Source organism: Ambystoma mexicanum, chromosome 1q (assembly GCF_040938575.1).
Source record: "Ambystoma mexicanum isolate Mex_15411 chromosome 1q, UKY_AmexF1_1, whole genome shotgun sequence".
Taxonomy (NCBI): domain Eukaryota; kingdom Metazoa; phylum Chordata; class Amphibia; order Caudata; family Ambystomatidae; genus Ambystoma; species Ambystoma mexicanum.
The window spans coordinates 1,329,312,389-1,329,329,622 of record NC_090922.1 but is presented as its reverse complement, the minus strand read 5'-3'; the positions used below and the strand labels follow the sequence as shown (position 1 = coordinate 1,329,329,622).

At 43.4% G+C, this 17,234-nt stretch overlaps 1 protein-coding gene across 7 annotated transcripts in view; it reads right to left on the bottom strand.

The window, feature by feature from the left end:
* Positions 1-17,234, bottom strand: part of TUT4 (terminal uridylyl transferase 4) — a 2,154,442-nt gene that overhangs the window by 1,982,306 nt on the left and 154,902 nt on the right. For all 7 annotated transcript variants that reach the window (XR_011291019.1, XM_069642184.1, XM_069642186.1 and 4 more), the window contains exon 7: positions 15,977-16,065. Coding sequence is in view for 6 of the 7 variants with exons in the window: in XM_069642184.1 (XP_069498285.1) it covers positions 15,977-16,065 (89 nt within the window). In the remaining variant the exon portion in view is untranslated. The remainder of the gene's footprint in view (positions 1-15,976; positions 16,066-17,234) is intronic.

Genomic DNA, 17,234 nt, shown 5'->3' with positions numbered 1-17,234 from the left:
CGTGGGGACAAGAGGTCGGACGTCTGGAGGACGGCTGCACTGCAATGGGATGGTCAGCAGCAGCAAAGGGCAAACTTCAATTCAGTGGAACTTCACGGTTTCAGCTCCTCGCGTCTATAGCAAATAGCACCACCGCGGTACTTGGCTGTCGAGATGGGCTTTCCTTGCATCTGGGGTCCAGCACTCTCTTGAGGTGGCTCAGGCTCGGTCAGTCCTGCTTCATGGGAGTCTGGAGGATCTTCATGGAGCTCTTGGCCAACTTAAAAGTGATTCACTCCAATCTGGTGTTCCTCTCCGTGACACTTCGGTTCCTGCAGCAGCAAGAAGTACAGCCAGCTCCGAGTGGATGTCCAGACGAGTTGACTTTGGAGATGATTGGTCCCACCAACTCAAGGGGAGAAGTCGTCCTTGCCGGGCTTCTCTAGTCGAGGCAGAGCTTCAGCACAGCAGCAGGGCTTCACTGGACAAACCAACGGTCCAGGAGTTGCAGCAGGCGTCTCTTCCAAATTCTTCTTCGGATTCCTTCGTCCAGTGCTCGACTCTGCCTTCCAAGCCAAAAAGCCTTGCTTTTTATGCAGGTTTCTCCCATTCGTTCCAGCCTAGCTGCCAGTCAAACAGCAGGGTGGCTGCCGGCCAACCACCTTTGGGTGCATTCCTGTAACCAAGGGGATAAAGCTCAGGGAGTTTCTGGCACCTTCCTTACTTCCTGCAAGCCAGACACTCTGGAGCCAGAGTTCACAAAACCTGGTTTGGCGCGCAGAGTAAATCTCGAGAAGGACCTTTCCATAAAGAAATGGCGAAAAAAGAAGACCAGGGCCATTTTGACAAGCAGCCTTCGACATGGACTTCGATGGCGGGTGAATTCCTGACGCCATCTTGCCCAATGTTACCTCCGATTTATGTACCGGTAGGTCTGATTTTTTACTAGTTATCGGGGAAATATCCTCCGATGATACCCGACACGATTTATCGTCAGATCTCACACGTCTGGTCATTTGACCTCCCTCTGTCACTTTTGGAGTGAGTAGGGGCATGACCTTGCTCCCTTTATAACTGCCTTCATTAACTCCTCATTCCTATCAGGCACGGTTCCTAACAACTTAAAGGACGCTTGGGTTATCCCCCTCCTAAAAAAAACGAAACTAGACCCTGAAATACCAACCAACTATAGACCCATTACTACCGTACCGTTCCTTCTTAAAATACTCGACAGAGCAGCTTACTTGCAGATTCAGAACTACTTGGAAACCAATAACCTCCTCGGCTCAAAACAATCTGGCTTCATACCTAAGCACTGGACTGAAACAGCTTTACTTGATCTCAAAACTCAAATTGATGACCTTAAAGACAACGGTAAATTGGCCCTTCTACTACTACTGTATCTATCAGCTGCCTTTGATTTGATCAATCACCAAATACTATGCAAGCATCTGAAGTCAGTGGCCCACTTCTCTGACAATGCATCCAATTGGATCAGGTCATTCCTTGACAATAGGCACATGATAGTTCTCTCCTACCGCACCGGCCGATCCCACACCTGTCCCGTGCAGAGTCCCGCAGGGCTCCTGTGTCTCCCCAACTCTCTACAATGTCTTCACCAAACCTTTATTTGATGTGCTTGACTATTTGGGTGTCACGTACACTAACTACGCTGATGACACCCAGATACTCATACCCATCACTGGTGACTACATTGCAGATTCCAAAGCCCTTAATGACATTTACCTTGTCATACAGGCTTGGATGGCCCAGCATGAACTGTGCCTCAACGATGACAAGACTGAGCTTCTCATCTTACGCTCACAACAGAGACTTAACAAACTAAGTCACCTGTTCGGTTCCTTCAACATTGATGGCAATCTGATTAAAGTATCCAAAGACAGCAAAACTCTGGGTATATACTTGGACGCCTCCCTGACACTCACTAGACAAACCAATGCAGTGGCCTCCGCGTCTGCTTGCACCTGCAAATTGATCTCAGCCTGCCGCCCTTTCCTCACGGCCCAGAACTGCATCACCTTGGCCAGGACCTTGGTCATGTCCAAACTGGACTACTGCAATGCATTGTACCAGGGTACCAACCAGGGTAATCTTAATAAACTCCAGATGACTCAAAATAATGCCATTAGAGCAGCCCTCAACATCCCCCGATCTGCCCACATCTCGGAAACTAGGAAGAACCTCAACTGGCTCTCAGTCGTCCAAAGGATCTCCCTGAAAGCACTGGCCCTCACCTACAAATGCGTCAACTACCAGGCTCCCTCATACCTAGCCTCGCGCTTCACTCATTACACACCAGCACGTGCACTCAGATCTGCATAAAACCAAGGTCTAGCGATCCCTAGATTTAAGCTTCAATCTGCTGGAGGCGCCAGCTTCCCTGTCTGGGCAGCCAAGCTCTGGAACACCGTACCACTCCTGATCAGAACCCTACCCTCATTCAACCAATTCAAACACAAAGCTAAGCTTTGGTTAGTTACATCCTACTAACAACTGCTCCTCTTTATTGAATGGGCCACCTGGGACCCTACTTGCACTGATGATCGATGCCTGATTTGTAACGTCTACTGCTTACTTGATGCAAGGCGACGGGACGACTATGATGATATGTAATGTACTGCTCGTGTAAATATACTGTAATTGCTTCACTAAGATATGCGCCTGGTTGCCCTTGGGCCTAGCTTGCGCTATACAAATAAAATAAATACAAATACAAATGCAGTTTTTTCAAGGGGGTCTGGGCCGCATTCTCGAAAATGTTTAACATGGAGGTTTGGAAAGCCTCCCATTTCTCAGGGGAATCATGTTTGGAAGGTTAGGGGATGACTCTTGCGTCCGCCGACGAGGAGGAGGCAGAAAGAGATCGGTGTTGCCTCTTCTTAGATTTTTTTTGACAAAGACAGGAAGATTTCCTCAAGCGACTCCTCGACCTATGTCGAGACTTCCCATCCGATTCCCTCAATCCTTTTACATTTCTCGAAGAAGACTTCGAGGACTCCTCCCCCACCGCCAGTTTACCTCTACATTCCTTCAGAGCCTTGTTGGTCATGCCCTGACAGGAACCGCACTCGTCGGCGCGATGGTCAGGGCCCAAGCACCAGAGACAATTTCAATGGGGGTCGGTGATCGACATTTTCTTGCCGCAATTCTGACATTTTGTTAAGCCTGTTTTAGGCATGGAAGGATTCGACGATGAAGACATGATGATAGAAGAACTGAGGCGCCGTTCTCGTATCACGAAGCAATCTATCGGAAAAATGTAACTGAGGCTAAGAAGCACAGCTCGAGCCCTTTATACTACGGGTGACGTTGATGGTCGGCGATGGCCCTCGATGGATATTCAACGCCTCGGCCTCGTGCACAGCACCCTCTAGTGAAAAATTTCAGAAGCCACAAGCTGGAAGATACGAATATCTAAGATGAGGAATACATGGGAGGACACAATCTATTCGAATGGTCTATTTTCAAGAGGGGTGAATAGGTTATCCTCCAGCATATAGCTCACAAACTAGGGAAGGGGTCACCCAGGATCAGACATTGTATCAAACGCAAGCGCTGAGAGTGCAACACGTACAGCAGATAGAGCAAGTGCAAATGAATTCACTAGAGGGGCAGTTGCAAAGAGCCCCCATGAAGATTTAGCAATATGCAAACAAATGACAGGTATTGACACCCAGAATAGGAGGTGCCACTGGGGTAGGAGTAAATCCTTTCTCAGGAACAGGGGGTATGCATGCACCCACAATAGGACAGTTCACAGGATGACTTGATTTATTCAGGATTATCAGTGATATTAGAACCCCCAGAGGAGTAAAGGGTTAATGTGACGGTAGGGGGCAAAACCTTTGCTTTGTTGGTAGACACTGGGACTGCACGTCCATGTACACATGAGGAAAAGTATCCAATGGTGGGAATTGCCATAAATGATTAAGGGTTCTTTGGAGCCACAAGTTAAGTTCCTTTTTTTACTAATGAATTACCAGTCTCTAGAGGAGAGTGTGACATGACTGATCCTCTGTTATATTTGGGACAGATACCAGTTAGTATTTTAGGAAGGGATTGGATGATTTTATTTATTGAACAAGGAATAGTGTATTCCACTCTTGGAATACACTATTTAAAGGCGGAGAATATATACTGGCACTCACAGGAGCAAGTGCCTCTGCGAGATGTTCCAGCTGAGTTGGAGGTTTTTCTATTTATAGGGAGCGCATTATATTAACATGGCTACCTGGCCTAGTGGAGAAGATGGTGAGAATACCTGACAAATTCTTGTTCATACCACAGATATCTATGGACGAAGAGGGGGGACAGACTATCCCTACAGAATTAAAAGGCAGACATAGTATGAGGGGAAATGGCAATACTCGAAGGAATAGCCAATAGGGTAGACCATGGAGAACAGTGATTGCTCTAAAAAAAGGATACAGGTTGACGGACATAATTGGCGATGACATGTTTAGAGAAGACTAAACAAACGATGAAGTGGTGTTTTTTAGGAGCATCACATATTGAAAGAGAAAAGGGAAATCTCACAGCATTTGGCAATGATGCAGCAGCACCAAGCATATTTTCAAGAAGACTTGGAGAGAGTGCCAAGTGGCCTGTGGACAACAGACCCTCAGGACATGGGTCTATTGAAAGGAACAGGGGAACAAAATAAAAAAATACAAACATGTAAGGGATTATAATATGTAAAAAAAAAGTAAAATAAAATGCGAGGTTTACGTTATAAACTAATTAATGAAAGGTAATCATAAACAGTTAAATCTACAAGCATTGAAGTAAGAGGTTTTAAAACCAAAAGATTGACGTCAATTCAGGGGAATAAATAAAGAGTGGATTAAAAGCAGCAAAAAACACAAGTTGATAGTAGGTGTAAATAATGGAACAAAGAGTAACGTTGTGAGACAAGGGTGATGAAGAAGGTCTGGATAAGATATCCAGATTTGCAAACAATAAGCACAATGGATGGTGCTGGTTATAATTGATTAGTGTAGTGTATTTTGATAAAAATAAATATGATTAATGAACGGCCAAAGGGGTATGGATGACCAAGATTGATCTAACAATTTTTAATAGAACTACACCAAAGAACATATGAGAGTAAATAACAAAAACAATGCATATGATGATGTTGATTTATGTTTTACAGATGAAATTTATTGTGATTCCTGAGCACGCGAGTAATGTCTACATCTATATTATGACAAAGGTAAGTATTAGTGGACAAGTAGAAAATGAAAAGATAAATACCAGTTGACACAGCAAGTGGTTGATCAAACCTCATCGATCATTATTAGGAAAATGAAGAATTAGGCGAGTACAGAAAAAAGGCAGTAAGGGATACAGTCTTTTAAATAGATGGCATTTACCCAAGAAATAGCATATATATATATATATATATATATATATATATATATATATATATATATATATATATATATATATATATATATATACATACATACATACATACATACATACATGGCAATATCTAATGAGAAGACTAAAGAAGAACTTTGGATAGAAGGTGGAGTAAACTTTTTGTAATTCTGATGACAGAGAAATGCCAAATAGGTGCATTTGGCAAATGCATGAAATATTATTGAGAATCGGCAAAACAATGTGTTCCTATTTGTTACACTCGCAGGAATTTAATCGGAACAGTGCTGAGTTCCCAATAACATGGGTAGGTAAGATTAGTGTAGGTAGGGTGACAGAAAATGTTAAATATGTCTCAACAGAATAAACACAGCAAAGAAAGAAGACGACTGCGTTCCCACGCCATCAGGAGGAGGACTTCAAAAGTACAGAAAACATTTTCAGCATAGTAGAAAGGACTAAACACATGCCTGTTAATACACTAATGACAGGTCGACTAAAAAGTGCACCAACGATTCCTTTATTTTTTTCAAGAAAAGCAAGCCTATAGTTGAGTGGGCTGAGAATCTCAGGAGATGACCTTAGTAAACATTTGTTGATCAAAATGAAAGAGCAAAGGTTCACCTTGAGTAAATAACTGATTGCTTTGCCAATGTAAAAAAAATTACTTTGCCTCTATTTCGGTTTTCTACAGGGAGCAGGAACCCATACCAGTGTCGTCGTCTTCAGGTACGGATGCACCACGAAGAAAGAAATGGAGCGACTGAAGAAAACACATCCTTTTTGAAAAAAGGGGGTTTGAATTTGTTATGTTGTCGGTTTGTCTTTTATTATTTTATCAGAAGGAGACTGCATGACTCTTTGGTTTGAGCATGTCAACCACAGGGAAAATATTTCCTTTGATATTTAACATTGTTGGAAAGAAAGAAGCCCATGAAAAAAAAGCAAAATGCCAGGAAAAAGCAAAAGATGTATATCACTTATATACTTTATAAAAACTCGTGTCATAGCCACACCCCAGTATCAGCCAATAGGTATGGAACAAAAGTGACACTAAGATATGCCGAAAAGGGAGAAAAGAGGAGCAATCCTATTATATTAGAAAAAGAAAAAAATGCAGTAGAAATTCTTTTAGGAGGTAGGAATTCTTAAAGGAGGGACATAGGTAGTTTAAGGTTTGGGTTTGAGGAGGCAGTAATGACGATAAAGATGCACTTATTTTTCAAGAAACTCATTCAGCTTTTATATTACAGATGGACGATAGTTTTACGCTCACCTGGCTTCCACAGAGGCTTCGATCTGAACTGGACAGCTGCGGTCTCCACCAACGTGACGCGTAGGGCCGAAATGACGGACTGGACTGGGCCACCTAGCTTCATTTGCTTGGCCCGTAGGAATATTCTTCTGCAAATGGAGAAATGGAATTAACCACCCGTGGAGTTGAGCGTAAATCCCTCCCACCCCCGCTGTTCTCCCCACAGATCACCTTTGATGTCCCCTCTTATAATCTCACCTGATGGTTTGAAAAGATGAGCTCTCTATCCTGCATTGAGCCCAGGGGCGTGTTGATAACCAGTTGCTTCACTGGCTTGAAGGAATTGGTGAGTTCCAGAACAATATTGACTCCGAGATTCCCGGCAAGACGCCGTAAGTATGTAGTTCGTAAGAGTTCAAATGCCTGACTTTCACTCTTGTCCGATTCCTTGCAGGTTGCAGCTTGACCCTAGTGAAGAGTTCCTCGTGGCAACCGGTAATATTCTGGTAAGGATCTGTATTTGCCAACACAGTTCGATAAAATAATGTCAATATGTAACCTGTTGCTTTCTCCCTTATTCAGGCGCTGAGAGAAAGTATGAAGTCTCGGGGAATAATGCCTCCGGCGGTAAAATCAGGTAAGTCTATTGTGGTGAGGATGGTTCCCCTTGTTAGTCCCTTTGTTTCCCCTTAGGGGCCGGGGTTCGGCAAAGATGCAGTGAAAGCTGTGCCGACCCGTAAAGAGGAATAGTACCCCCGGTGGTAAAGTCAGGTAAGTCTATGGGGGGGGTAACTAATATTCCTCTGTGTATTCCCTTGGCTCACCTTGCTGTTCTTGTCTTCCCCTTAGGTGCCATAGTGCGGCGGGAACATGCAGGAGGATGCGGTGGAATGTGAAGATGGTGCGAAGGCCGATGAGTTCAGCGCGGCGCTGCAGCAGGCTAGACGACGCGCATAAAATAACTTCTTTCTTCCAGCTCGAAGGCACAATGGATCGGGAATTCAGGTAAGGATCAAAGGTATTGCTCTTGTTCTAACCTTTTCTCCTTCTTTCTCCCTTTTTCTAGGAGCTCCAAACTCAAGGCGGGCGTGGCAGAAGACTGGATGCAGACTTGCAGGCACGGTGAGCGTTACGCTGCTGGATGCAAAATAACACGAAGCGTGAGCTGCTCTTCGGGCGTAGTTTAAATAGACTCCAAAGTAGTCCCAGGTAAGTATTCCTCCCCAGCCCCACCCGAGTAAAAAAATCGTCCCTAGGTAAAGTAGTCCCTTCCAAGCCTCTTTTGGCTTGGAGCTCTTGCAGCATGGTCTGCATCAGGTAAGTTTTAATCTATGAGCCTGGCGCCTATGGCGCCAGCACTGACTCTCCATATGAGCCTGGTGCCATAGACGCCAGGACTGCACCCAAATAGCCCCTAGCAGGGGTTGTTGGGCTTGCTCGGGATAACTTGATGCCTGCTGGACTTGGTCTGGGTCCCCGGGGGTATGCATCATGATAGATAGATACCTACACACCAGGTGATTGACGGCAACCGATCCTGCGAGCAGGGAGAAAAGCCCAGTGTAAAAAGGGTTTTGAGAGACACAGCCAGATGCCCAGTTGCAACTGCTTTTGAAAATGTTTCGTCTTGTGGGACTCCCCCATCCTTATGTTCCCCAGAAACAATCGACTGCAAAGAACAATGAAACCGAATAGACCGGCCTATATTAAGGGGCAATTGAATTCACTGCAAAGCAGCTCAAAGGACAAATAAAACAAATGGACTAATCATAAAGAAGGTCCGTGGACGCAGACCAAGCTAAAACAAGATGAATCGGGTGGAAGATGTGTCAATGGAAGACCAATAAAAAGAAGACAAACATTAAAAATGTGCATGGGGAGAAAGCGGGAAACAAGGAAGTGTTGTGGGATGGGAGAATAGGAAAAGTGTAAATTAACTAAATGTTGTATGTGGACTGAACAGGAGAAAATGGGCTGGCAGGTTGCCTCAAGGAATGATTTCTCTCGATTCTCGTGGTGGCCAAAAATCGGTTGTTGTATATGTTATAATTACATTTTATTGGGTAATGGGGGTGGGATCCAGACAGGAGCAAATAAAGTTATCCTTTGAGGATATGAATATACAAACGTTCAAAGAGGGCAAAACGTTGAAATGGCCTTTTAGCAAAAGGAGATACATTTGTTTTAGATTAAGAAAGTACAAAATGATTGAAGACACAGATGATTCCGTAGAAATGTTTCTGTACCTCCCACGCTGAGATAAATCACCACACTGAGGGGGCTGACGGAGACAGGGATGTATAGGTATACTTTATATGGTGGAGGGTGGGCACTGGGTGTAGTGGACGTGTATTGAACAATGGTCTAATACTGACCAGAGGGGGGAGTGTATAGGGGTATCAGACACCCCCCCTCCCTCAAACTGAGTGCAGATAACATGATAGGCGGATCAATGTTTCCAGTAAGACAGAAATTAAAATTATAGTGTTTTTAAAGATATAAAAGTGCATGTGGGCAGCGCACGTTTTTGGGTCAGAATGACTCACGAAGTGAAGGGTGCCTCAAGTATTACACGCTTATCATGAATATGTAAAAACATATTCTGGAAACTGGATAGAAAATGATACATGCTTAAAAGTAAATATTGACTCCCCGTTTGGCAGTGTGGCCGAACAGACAGAGATGTTTTAAAATGGATGCCAAATACAAAATGGCGTTGTAAGAACAGGTGTCAAGAAGGCTTGAATCATGCTTACACAGTAGTAGGTCTTTGGCAGCCTCTCACTGTGAAATAATGGAATCTGGAGATTACATTTGAAACTTGGCCGGGAAAAGCAGACATGATTGATGGTAAATCAGATAAAGGCAAGGAAGTTACCAATTAGTACATATCAGCTCAATTACTTGGCAGCAAACAAAATGAGCTTATTGGGTTTTCCACGATATAAGCTGCCAACTGAATCTTGGCAGGACCTCGAGAAGCAGATAAGAATTGTTTTTGGCAGGAGTTAAAGGAAGTGTAATTGTGTTCGGCTGGGTCCAAAATAAGCTCATCAGTCTATGTGTCAGTCAGCAAGTTGTTGCCAATAATGAGCTCACATGGGCTTTATGATAATTAATCAAAGATAAGGACGGCTTTTTTTCTGGCTAAGAGGACCAATCAGATATGTATCCTTAATGTACATGAAAGTATTGCATCAGTCAAAAAGGCCTATACAAGCAAGTTCATTGCAGAGCTCTGTGTGCCCTTCCAGTGTATCTTGTGAACCTGTATTAAAGTTGACTGAACTTCACCAGGGCTCCCGTTTTTCCCTTTGTTCCTGTCTGAGCCTCAGAATGAATTCACAGATGCCAGAGAGCTTGATGGGATGCAGAGGACATTCTTTACAAATGCTTAAATAAGCTTATTGAATTGAATTCTTGAATCTAACCTACTTACCTGCTTTGCTTAATAAGTAATTTGATGCACATTTGAACCTATGGTCAATGTATATATTTGTATCAGAGAGTATTATGTGATAATACTACCTGTTAGATTCATTTTCCAGTGTGTTCAAAAGGACTATAATAAATAACTTTGTTGTTTACTTACCATCTAAATTTAATTATTGTGTCCCATACTGTGCAGACTCGTTGCGGGCCCCAGACCACCACTCACACTCCGGCGAATAATACTTGACTGCTCTTCATTGCTAACTTGATTGGATTTTGGCTAACCTCTCAGAGCTCCCTGTTCACTATAATGAGGGTGGTGCCTGAAATCTGTTCACCAGGCCAGATTCTAGAAATCCATCATGAAACAAGGCAATCTTCATTTGAATCTCATCATACCTGCCTTGAAGCTATTCAGTGATGGAAGACTATAGCAAACTCTGCCTCAACTGTGACGATGATGACTTTTTAAACTTTGGCTCCCTGCACACTTCAACTCTTTCAGTTGCCTGCCCCCCCCCCCTCAACTTGGCTCAATGCCAGTTCCCTCCCAGGCAGTGAGGATTCCACATTGATAAGCTGTCATGCACACCTAGATCAATCATCTAATTGGATCTTGCAATGGAACATCATCCCCTACATCTCCAATTACCCATTCCGCACCTACCTCATGACACCCTCAGACGGCCCGCCAGTATGCAACAGCAAAGCTATAATAAGAGAGGTCCATAGGCAACATGTAATCAGATTCAGATGCCTAGAACACTCAGGTGGGTGGGGTGCTACTGTACAGGCCACACATTGTGTGCAATGACGTACATACCTGATGTATACTCCAACATTGCAGTGTACAAAGGCATAAATGCTGACATGGTCCCTGAGCTCACGACACAGCCACATGCCAGGCCACTCACCCTGGGGGAGCACAGTGCAAGTGCAACGTGAGTGAGGGAGCAGCTTGTCAAGCGCTTCTTCACATGAGCATGCATGCAACTTGGAGGCGAGGGCACATGAAGCAGTGCCTAGGATGATGAGTGCCATGTGTTGCATGCACACAGTCATCTGCCTGACACACCCATGTTAACAGCCCTGTGGACATGCCAATACATACCAAACAAACACATGTCCTGCATGCGCGCCTCTACACCCACTGCATCACACTTTATGATCAAACAATGGCCGCATACACCCACACAGCCATTCTGCCACTGCATTCATGCACATTACAAATTGCACATCAAGGATGAGGTGTGTAGATGTGGGGAACAAAAGCAGGACCACAGCACACAGTAGCACAAACAAGCAAGTACCCCCTCAGCACAACCAGAACCCGCAACAAGGTTGACACGGTCGCCCACAACAGTAAGCAAGCAGGTCACAAGGCATGTCACACATAATACATTGTATCATGCCTTACACACGGATGACAATTTGCACAGTACACATTGTGACACAAGGACAGTACAGTCGAATACACAGTCCAACCACTCACCAACACAATTATGTCACTCTTGTGGACTAAAAAAACATTTGCTGCCCAACTTGCTGGTAGTCATGCAGAGATGACACCATCCCCGATCGGAACATCTACCACCGGTCCGTCGGACTGAACCAAGCAATGGCAAGAAAGCACAACAGCACACTCACAAGGCTCTGGCGCTTGAGGGGACAAGGTACACTGGGCCACATGTGAGAGTACACATACATGCAATACACCTTCCTATGCCGCATGGCTGTGGTGCCATTACCTACAGAAGGAACCTTTCATGTGATGACACGCGCACGCATGGGCATACTTTTGCACAACCTACATGGGGCATAAGAGGACAGCAAACAGCTTTCAACAGGAGCGATCAGAGTAGGATTCTCAAACTGTCCCGAGGAGAAACAAAAGCAATTGTCTCACTACCTGAAAGTGGCCTATGTACCACTGAAACACTGTGTGCTTGGCCCTTGGGATGCACTCATGATGGACACAGAACTGGTGAAATATCGCCAATCATCTAACAAGCTACAGTGCTCCTTCTACCTTAAAAGTCAGAAGCCTGAAACATCAGAACCTCTGCACGGGTAGGGGGTGGACACAGGTAATCTGAGGGTGGGAACTAAAGTGAAAAACAGCAAAGAATGCAATGTTTGTAAAGCAAGAGTTGCGAACATGTCCCATGCAGTGGCAGAATTACCATTGACCCGTTGGGTCAATGGTACATAGACAGACCATGGAGATACACTGACAAAAGGCCCTGTAATTGCAGACTCTAACCAGCACAACATGAGCAAGTGCGTACCCATTCATACTTGCATATATCACTGAAATTATGATGCCACAACAACGCTGGCATCCAGGGTACTGCCATCCATCATGCACAAATGCAGCAATACTGGGTGATGAAAAATCACAGTCGTCCTCGTCAGTTGATTCCAGAGGTAAAGACTTCTTCTACTAGCCACTTTTCTACAGAGCAGTAATGAGCCTGAAAAGGTTTTTTGACTATCTGGAGCAACACAAACGTTGAGAACGAGATCTCTTTGCCATTTCAACTGTCCTGCTGTGCTGCTAAGTGCCGAGGACAATCATCAGAGTCATCTAAACAAGAGACTGACACAGTGGCCACTTCATGAGTTTTACTAACCACCATCTTAAAAACGGTTACTGTTTGTTAAACCTCCTTTGCAAAAAGAAATAAAGGGACACTCCTGCATAGTTTCTACAGACGCAAAAGAAACGCGCTGCTACATGTTTTCCTACCGAACTGATAGAAAATGTCAGACACTTGACTACATAGCATTTGTTTTTATATTTTTTCTCTCTTTCTGCTCTCAACTGTCACGGGTTTAGTTCATTTTGTGACTTTTTGTTAGTGTTTATTCTGTAAATGGGGTGCGCAGGGGTCTGAAATTGCTTTATATACCTAGAATATTAACAGATCTAAACTCCAAGTCAGGCCACACCAGCCTGCACCCACATTTGCAACATTCTTGTTAAGAGAAACATTTCACAGATGTACATTTAACTATTAACTTTGCCAGCCTTGTCTTCTCAAGCACAATTGGAAATCTGCAGTACATTACTAAAACTGTTCAAAATGTGTTCTGGGGTGAATGTGTTCATTGGAAACCAATAATGTTTGGTGTGTTCTGAAAATTAATTGTAAGCGGAATGGACAAGACTTGTTGATTAGGCAATCTCTTTCTGCTAGCCTTGTGAAGTTTGCAATATTGTGTTTCAAAACAACCTCCTTGCTTTATTTTAATGAGCGCGTGGTCACGATTAGTATTGTTATTGCTTTGGGCGTAGCAATTTACTAGCACTATTTAAACAGTAGCAGAAGAGCACAAGAATTCAGAAAACCTTGTAAGGAAGGCATGGTATCAGAGTAGTGAAGACAGACCAGTGACCACAGTTCAAGGATGTTTACTGAATTTACAACTGGCTTGTGCTAGAAAAACGCTGATCAAATCTAAAGATGGGAGCAAGCTACGACCATCAAATAATAACGCAGTGCTAGTGATGTCAAGACAATATGAAAGGGCCTATACTAATAAACCTATTGCCAATCCGTACCTCTATATACAAAAATGTGTACAGGTAAACGGGTTTCTCAAAGGAAAATCAATGTGGAACAATATCAGAATGGCAAATGTATATCTTGCCATGTCTCCCCTTCCCCATGTTTGTATGGTACATGGGTTTAAGGTGTATTAGGCAAGAATTGGAGTATTAACCCAGTGGGAGACTACACCAGCCTTGTCCTCTCAGTATTGGGTAACCCACCTATTGGTATAGGTATGTACTACACAAGTTGGTAGTGTGACTGAGCAGCCAGACTTATCTCAAGAGGGGTAAATGTGAGCTGTAGAGCTGTAGCAATGAAATCCACAAATGCAAGTATCCAAATAACACTTACACTCAAGACTTTCTTGCAATATAATGTATTTAATGGTCAGTTTTAAATAAGCAATCTTTAAAAAGGGCAATGTGCAACAAACAAAATAAACTTCAAATACTTTCTCAGAATCAAGGCCAAGCAAGTAGATACTATTTGGAGATGCTTCATACAAACTTCCTACACCCTGAGGTTACTTCACTAAGTAAGACAGTAATAGCATTTATACATCACTTTAGCACTTGGTAAAATTCTGAGGTTGGTAGAAAGGAAAGGTTAAAGGAAGGAAAAGGTTAACAGGTTCTCTGAGCATGTGAGCACTTTTAAATCTCACAATGAAGTCTAGATAAAGCCTTTCCTGGCAATATTAGTTAAAAATCAATGTATCACCTATGAGGGACAGTTAGAATCAGAGTCAACGGGCTAGAAGAATCTGCAAGGAGCCAGGACAGCCAAAGTCAATTGGATCAAAGTCTATGGAGCTGAGGCACTTCTTAGATAGCATAAAGTCTTGCACAATGTTAGAGAGTCTGTTGTAGAAAATCACTGTTGGGCCACAAGCGGTTACACTTATGAGCTGAGATCAACTCTAGAAAAGCAGCTACTGCAAATCCCAACTGAGAAAAGTAAGCTACAGTCAAAGAGGCAAGTACCCACTAGTCAGAACAGTACCTTAGGCTAGAAGAGGAGCCAGCAGGCTTCTGTCCTGGTTGCAGTGTTACAGATCCTGTGTTCCTGGGCCTCAGTCGTGGGGGCAAGATGGAGGATGTCAGGAGGACTCCTGCACAGCAGTTTGGAGGTCGGTGGCAGCTAGGGCTCTTTTCAATTGAGCGAAACTTCGCAGTTTCAGCACACGGAAGCAACTCAGTTTGGGGGGGGGGTAGGAAGGTTAGTTGTTGAGGAACACCATTTACTAGGTCGCAGAGACAGAGCATGGAAAGATCAACCTGGAGGGAGGGGGGCCGGAGGGGTCCTTAGTAATGTCTTAGTGCAAAACCTGTTGGACTCCTTCGATCCTGAAACAAAAATGTGTGTAATGTCCTCATCCCGTATCCATGCATGCACCAGCTCTTTGAATTCTATTGACTATTGTTTTGTCTAACAAATGCTGATAAAAATGGGTTTAAAAAAAAAATACATGAGAGCAAGAAAAAGGTCCCACTACCTCCACGATAACAAAAAAAGTTCTAAAGTCCAGCAAAAGGTTGAAGGAATTTATCACAGAAATTAGAATTCTCCCTAACAGGCTGTTCGAAGAAAAACAGAAAAGAGGAAAGCCAAACACTTTGTACATTTTTCACAGAGTCGCAAAAAAGACCATGTTGCACTTCAAACATGCAACCAGGTTATCTTTCCAAGATGGCCAATCGGGTAAACTTGTATTGTACTCTTAATACCTCTATAATAAAGGGTAAGGGGGCAAATAATACAGATGGGTGTTACAGCCTAGCTTCCATAAAATCATCAAAGGGAATTTGGACAACACAAACATGAGCACAGATCTTTATATTTGACAAATATATCTCTGAAAAAAGGTTCTGTACGCCAATCACTTATGACATAATGCACACTGGCTTGTTGCTCATTTAATTTTTCACAACCAGAAACTTAAAATGTTAGTAACATTGAAGAAAATCTACAGATTCGGAGAGATGTGTATGCAAGAATAATTGGCTACAACATTAAATAATTTCATTGGGGATCTCTGGACCTGGGCAAAGTTTTAGCAGGCTCTCCGGTTTAGGATGGTTGTGACTCAGTTCACAAAGCACAAACAACCAAAGAGAATTAAATATCTGATGCTTTTAAATTATTGTAATAGAAAGTGCAGAAAAGCAGTAATTTCGCTAGAACAGTAATTACAAAGCCCACTTTATCAACCATAGCAGGATTACAGGATGTCAGCTTTCCTAGGGCTCAAATCCTGAGAAGTGCAGTTTGCATGCAGGTCTGGTTTTGCCATTTTAACAGCCAGTTCGTGCAGTTAACAAAGTACCTGATACAGTAGTTCCCTTACCTTGGGGGGGAATTTGACATCAATATTAATGTCACTGGTTTTAAAAGCAAATCTGGTCAGACAGGATCCGTACATCCTCAAAGAACAGTCTGAAAGAGAGAAGATTTTATTTTTGAAGGTATTTTTTTAGTTGCCTAAACTTTTGCAAAAGAAAAAAACATTAACAACCACAAGTTTAGCAGGAGTCTAAATGTGGCAGTCCTATGTGGCGTTTGTCTCTGCAATCCCGGTTATGAATAAAGAAGGAGGGTATTGCTTCTCTCATACAGCACATACAGCAACCTGTTGAAATGTTAAGTGTTTTTGTGGGTACCTGCTACCACCATAGCATTGTCCAAGTGCTAAGGCCAGTCTGTAGTTCGGTTTCACCATAAGTATGAATGAAATCTAGACGTGACCTCCTTGCTCTCTGGGCCTAGAAAGGGAGCACCAAATCCAGCCCTTACTGATAACATCCAAATAGACTGAATCATGCATCTTGAGTTGCTGGTGATGGTCTTGTTTAGAGGTAATTGTCAAGACATTTGGTGCTGGACTGTCCTTGTGGGTGGGTCCAAACTGATATGCAAATGGCTATTTCTCCTCTCTGTAAGGTACGAGCCCAAATGAGGGGGCAGACCCTCCTGAGTGGGCACCATCCCAGTGAACAGGTCATCTGCAATATCTCTCAATAGAGGGGCTGCAAAAGTTTTGGCACACTCATCTGTAGGTCTTATTGTGCCCATGCCTGGTGTAACTAAACATGGATATGTAGTAATTAAATGGGGGGATAAGGTGGTAAAAGAAAGGAGCAGTCAGTCTAGATGATGGAAATTCAAGTAAATATACGGGTGGTGGGGGCCCCCAATTATGAGTTACCACGTCATCAGGGTAGAACAATAACACTGAGATTTTTGTGCAGAATGTCTTTCTTGCTTGTAATTGAGAAACGCACTGCTATTCCTAGTGCAGAGTGGCATTCTTCCCCTAGGTTTCAGGGATGCAACACCTAAATATTAGGAAAGAAAATACCAGAAAGTTGATCATAGGCTCTTAAAGGTAGACCTCAGTATTCAACAAGCACCAAATAGCCAATCTCTCTGTATCACAGGGTGGTCTTGATGTACTTAATTGTACGTATGCTGTCAGGTGTAACTTTCTCACTGAGGGTGGAGCGGTTACACTGAAGAGGCAATGTTGTGAAAAAAAGGAGATCATATTCTTCTGTGTTCAGATGGATTTCCAAAATCAACCCTGGGGTTGGATTTTGGGAGGCTAA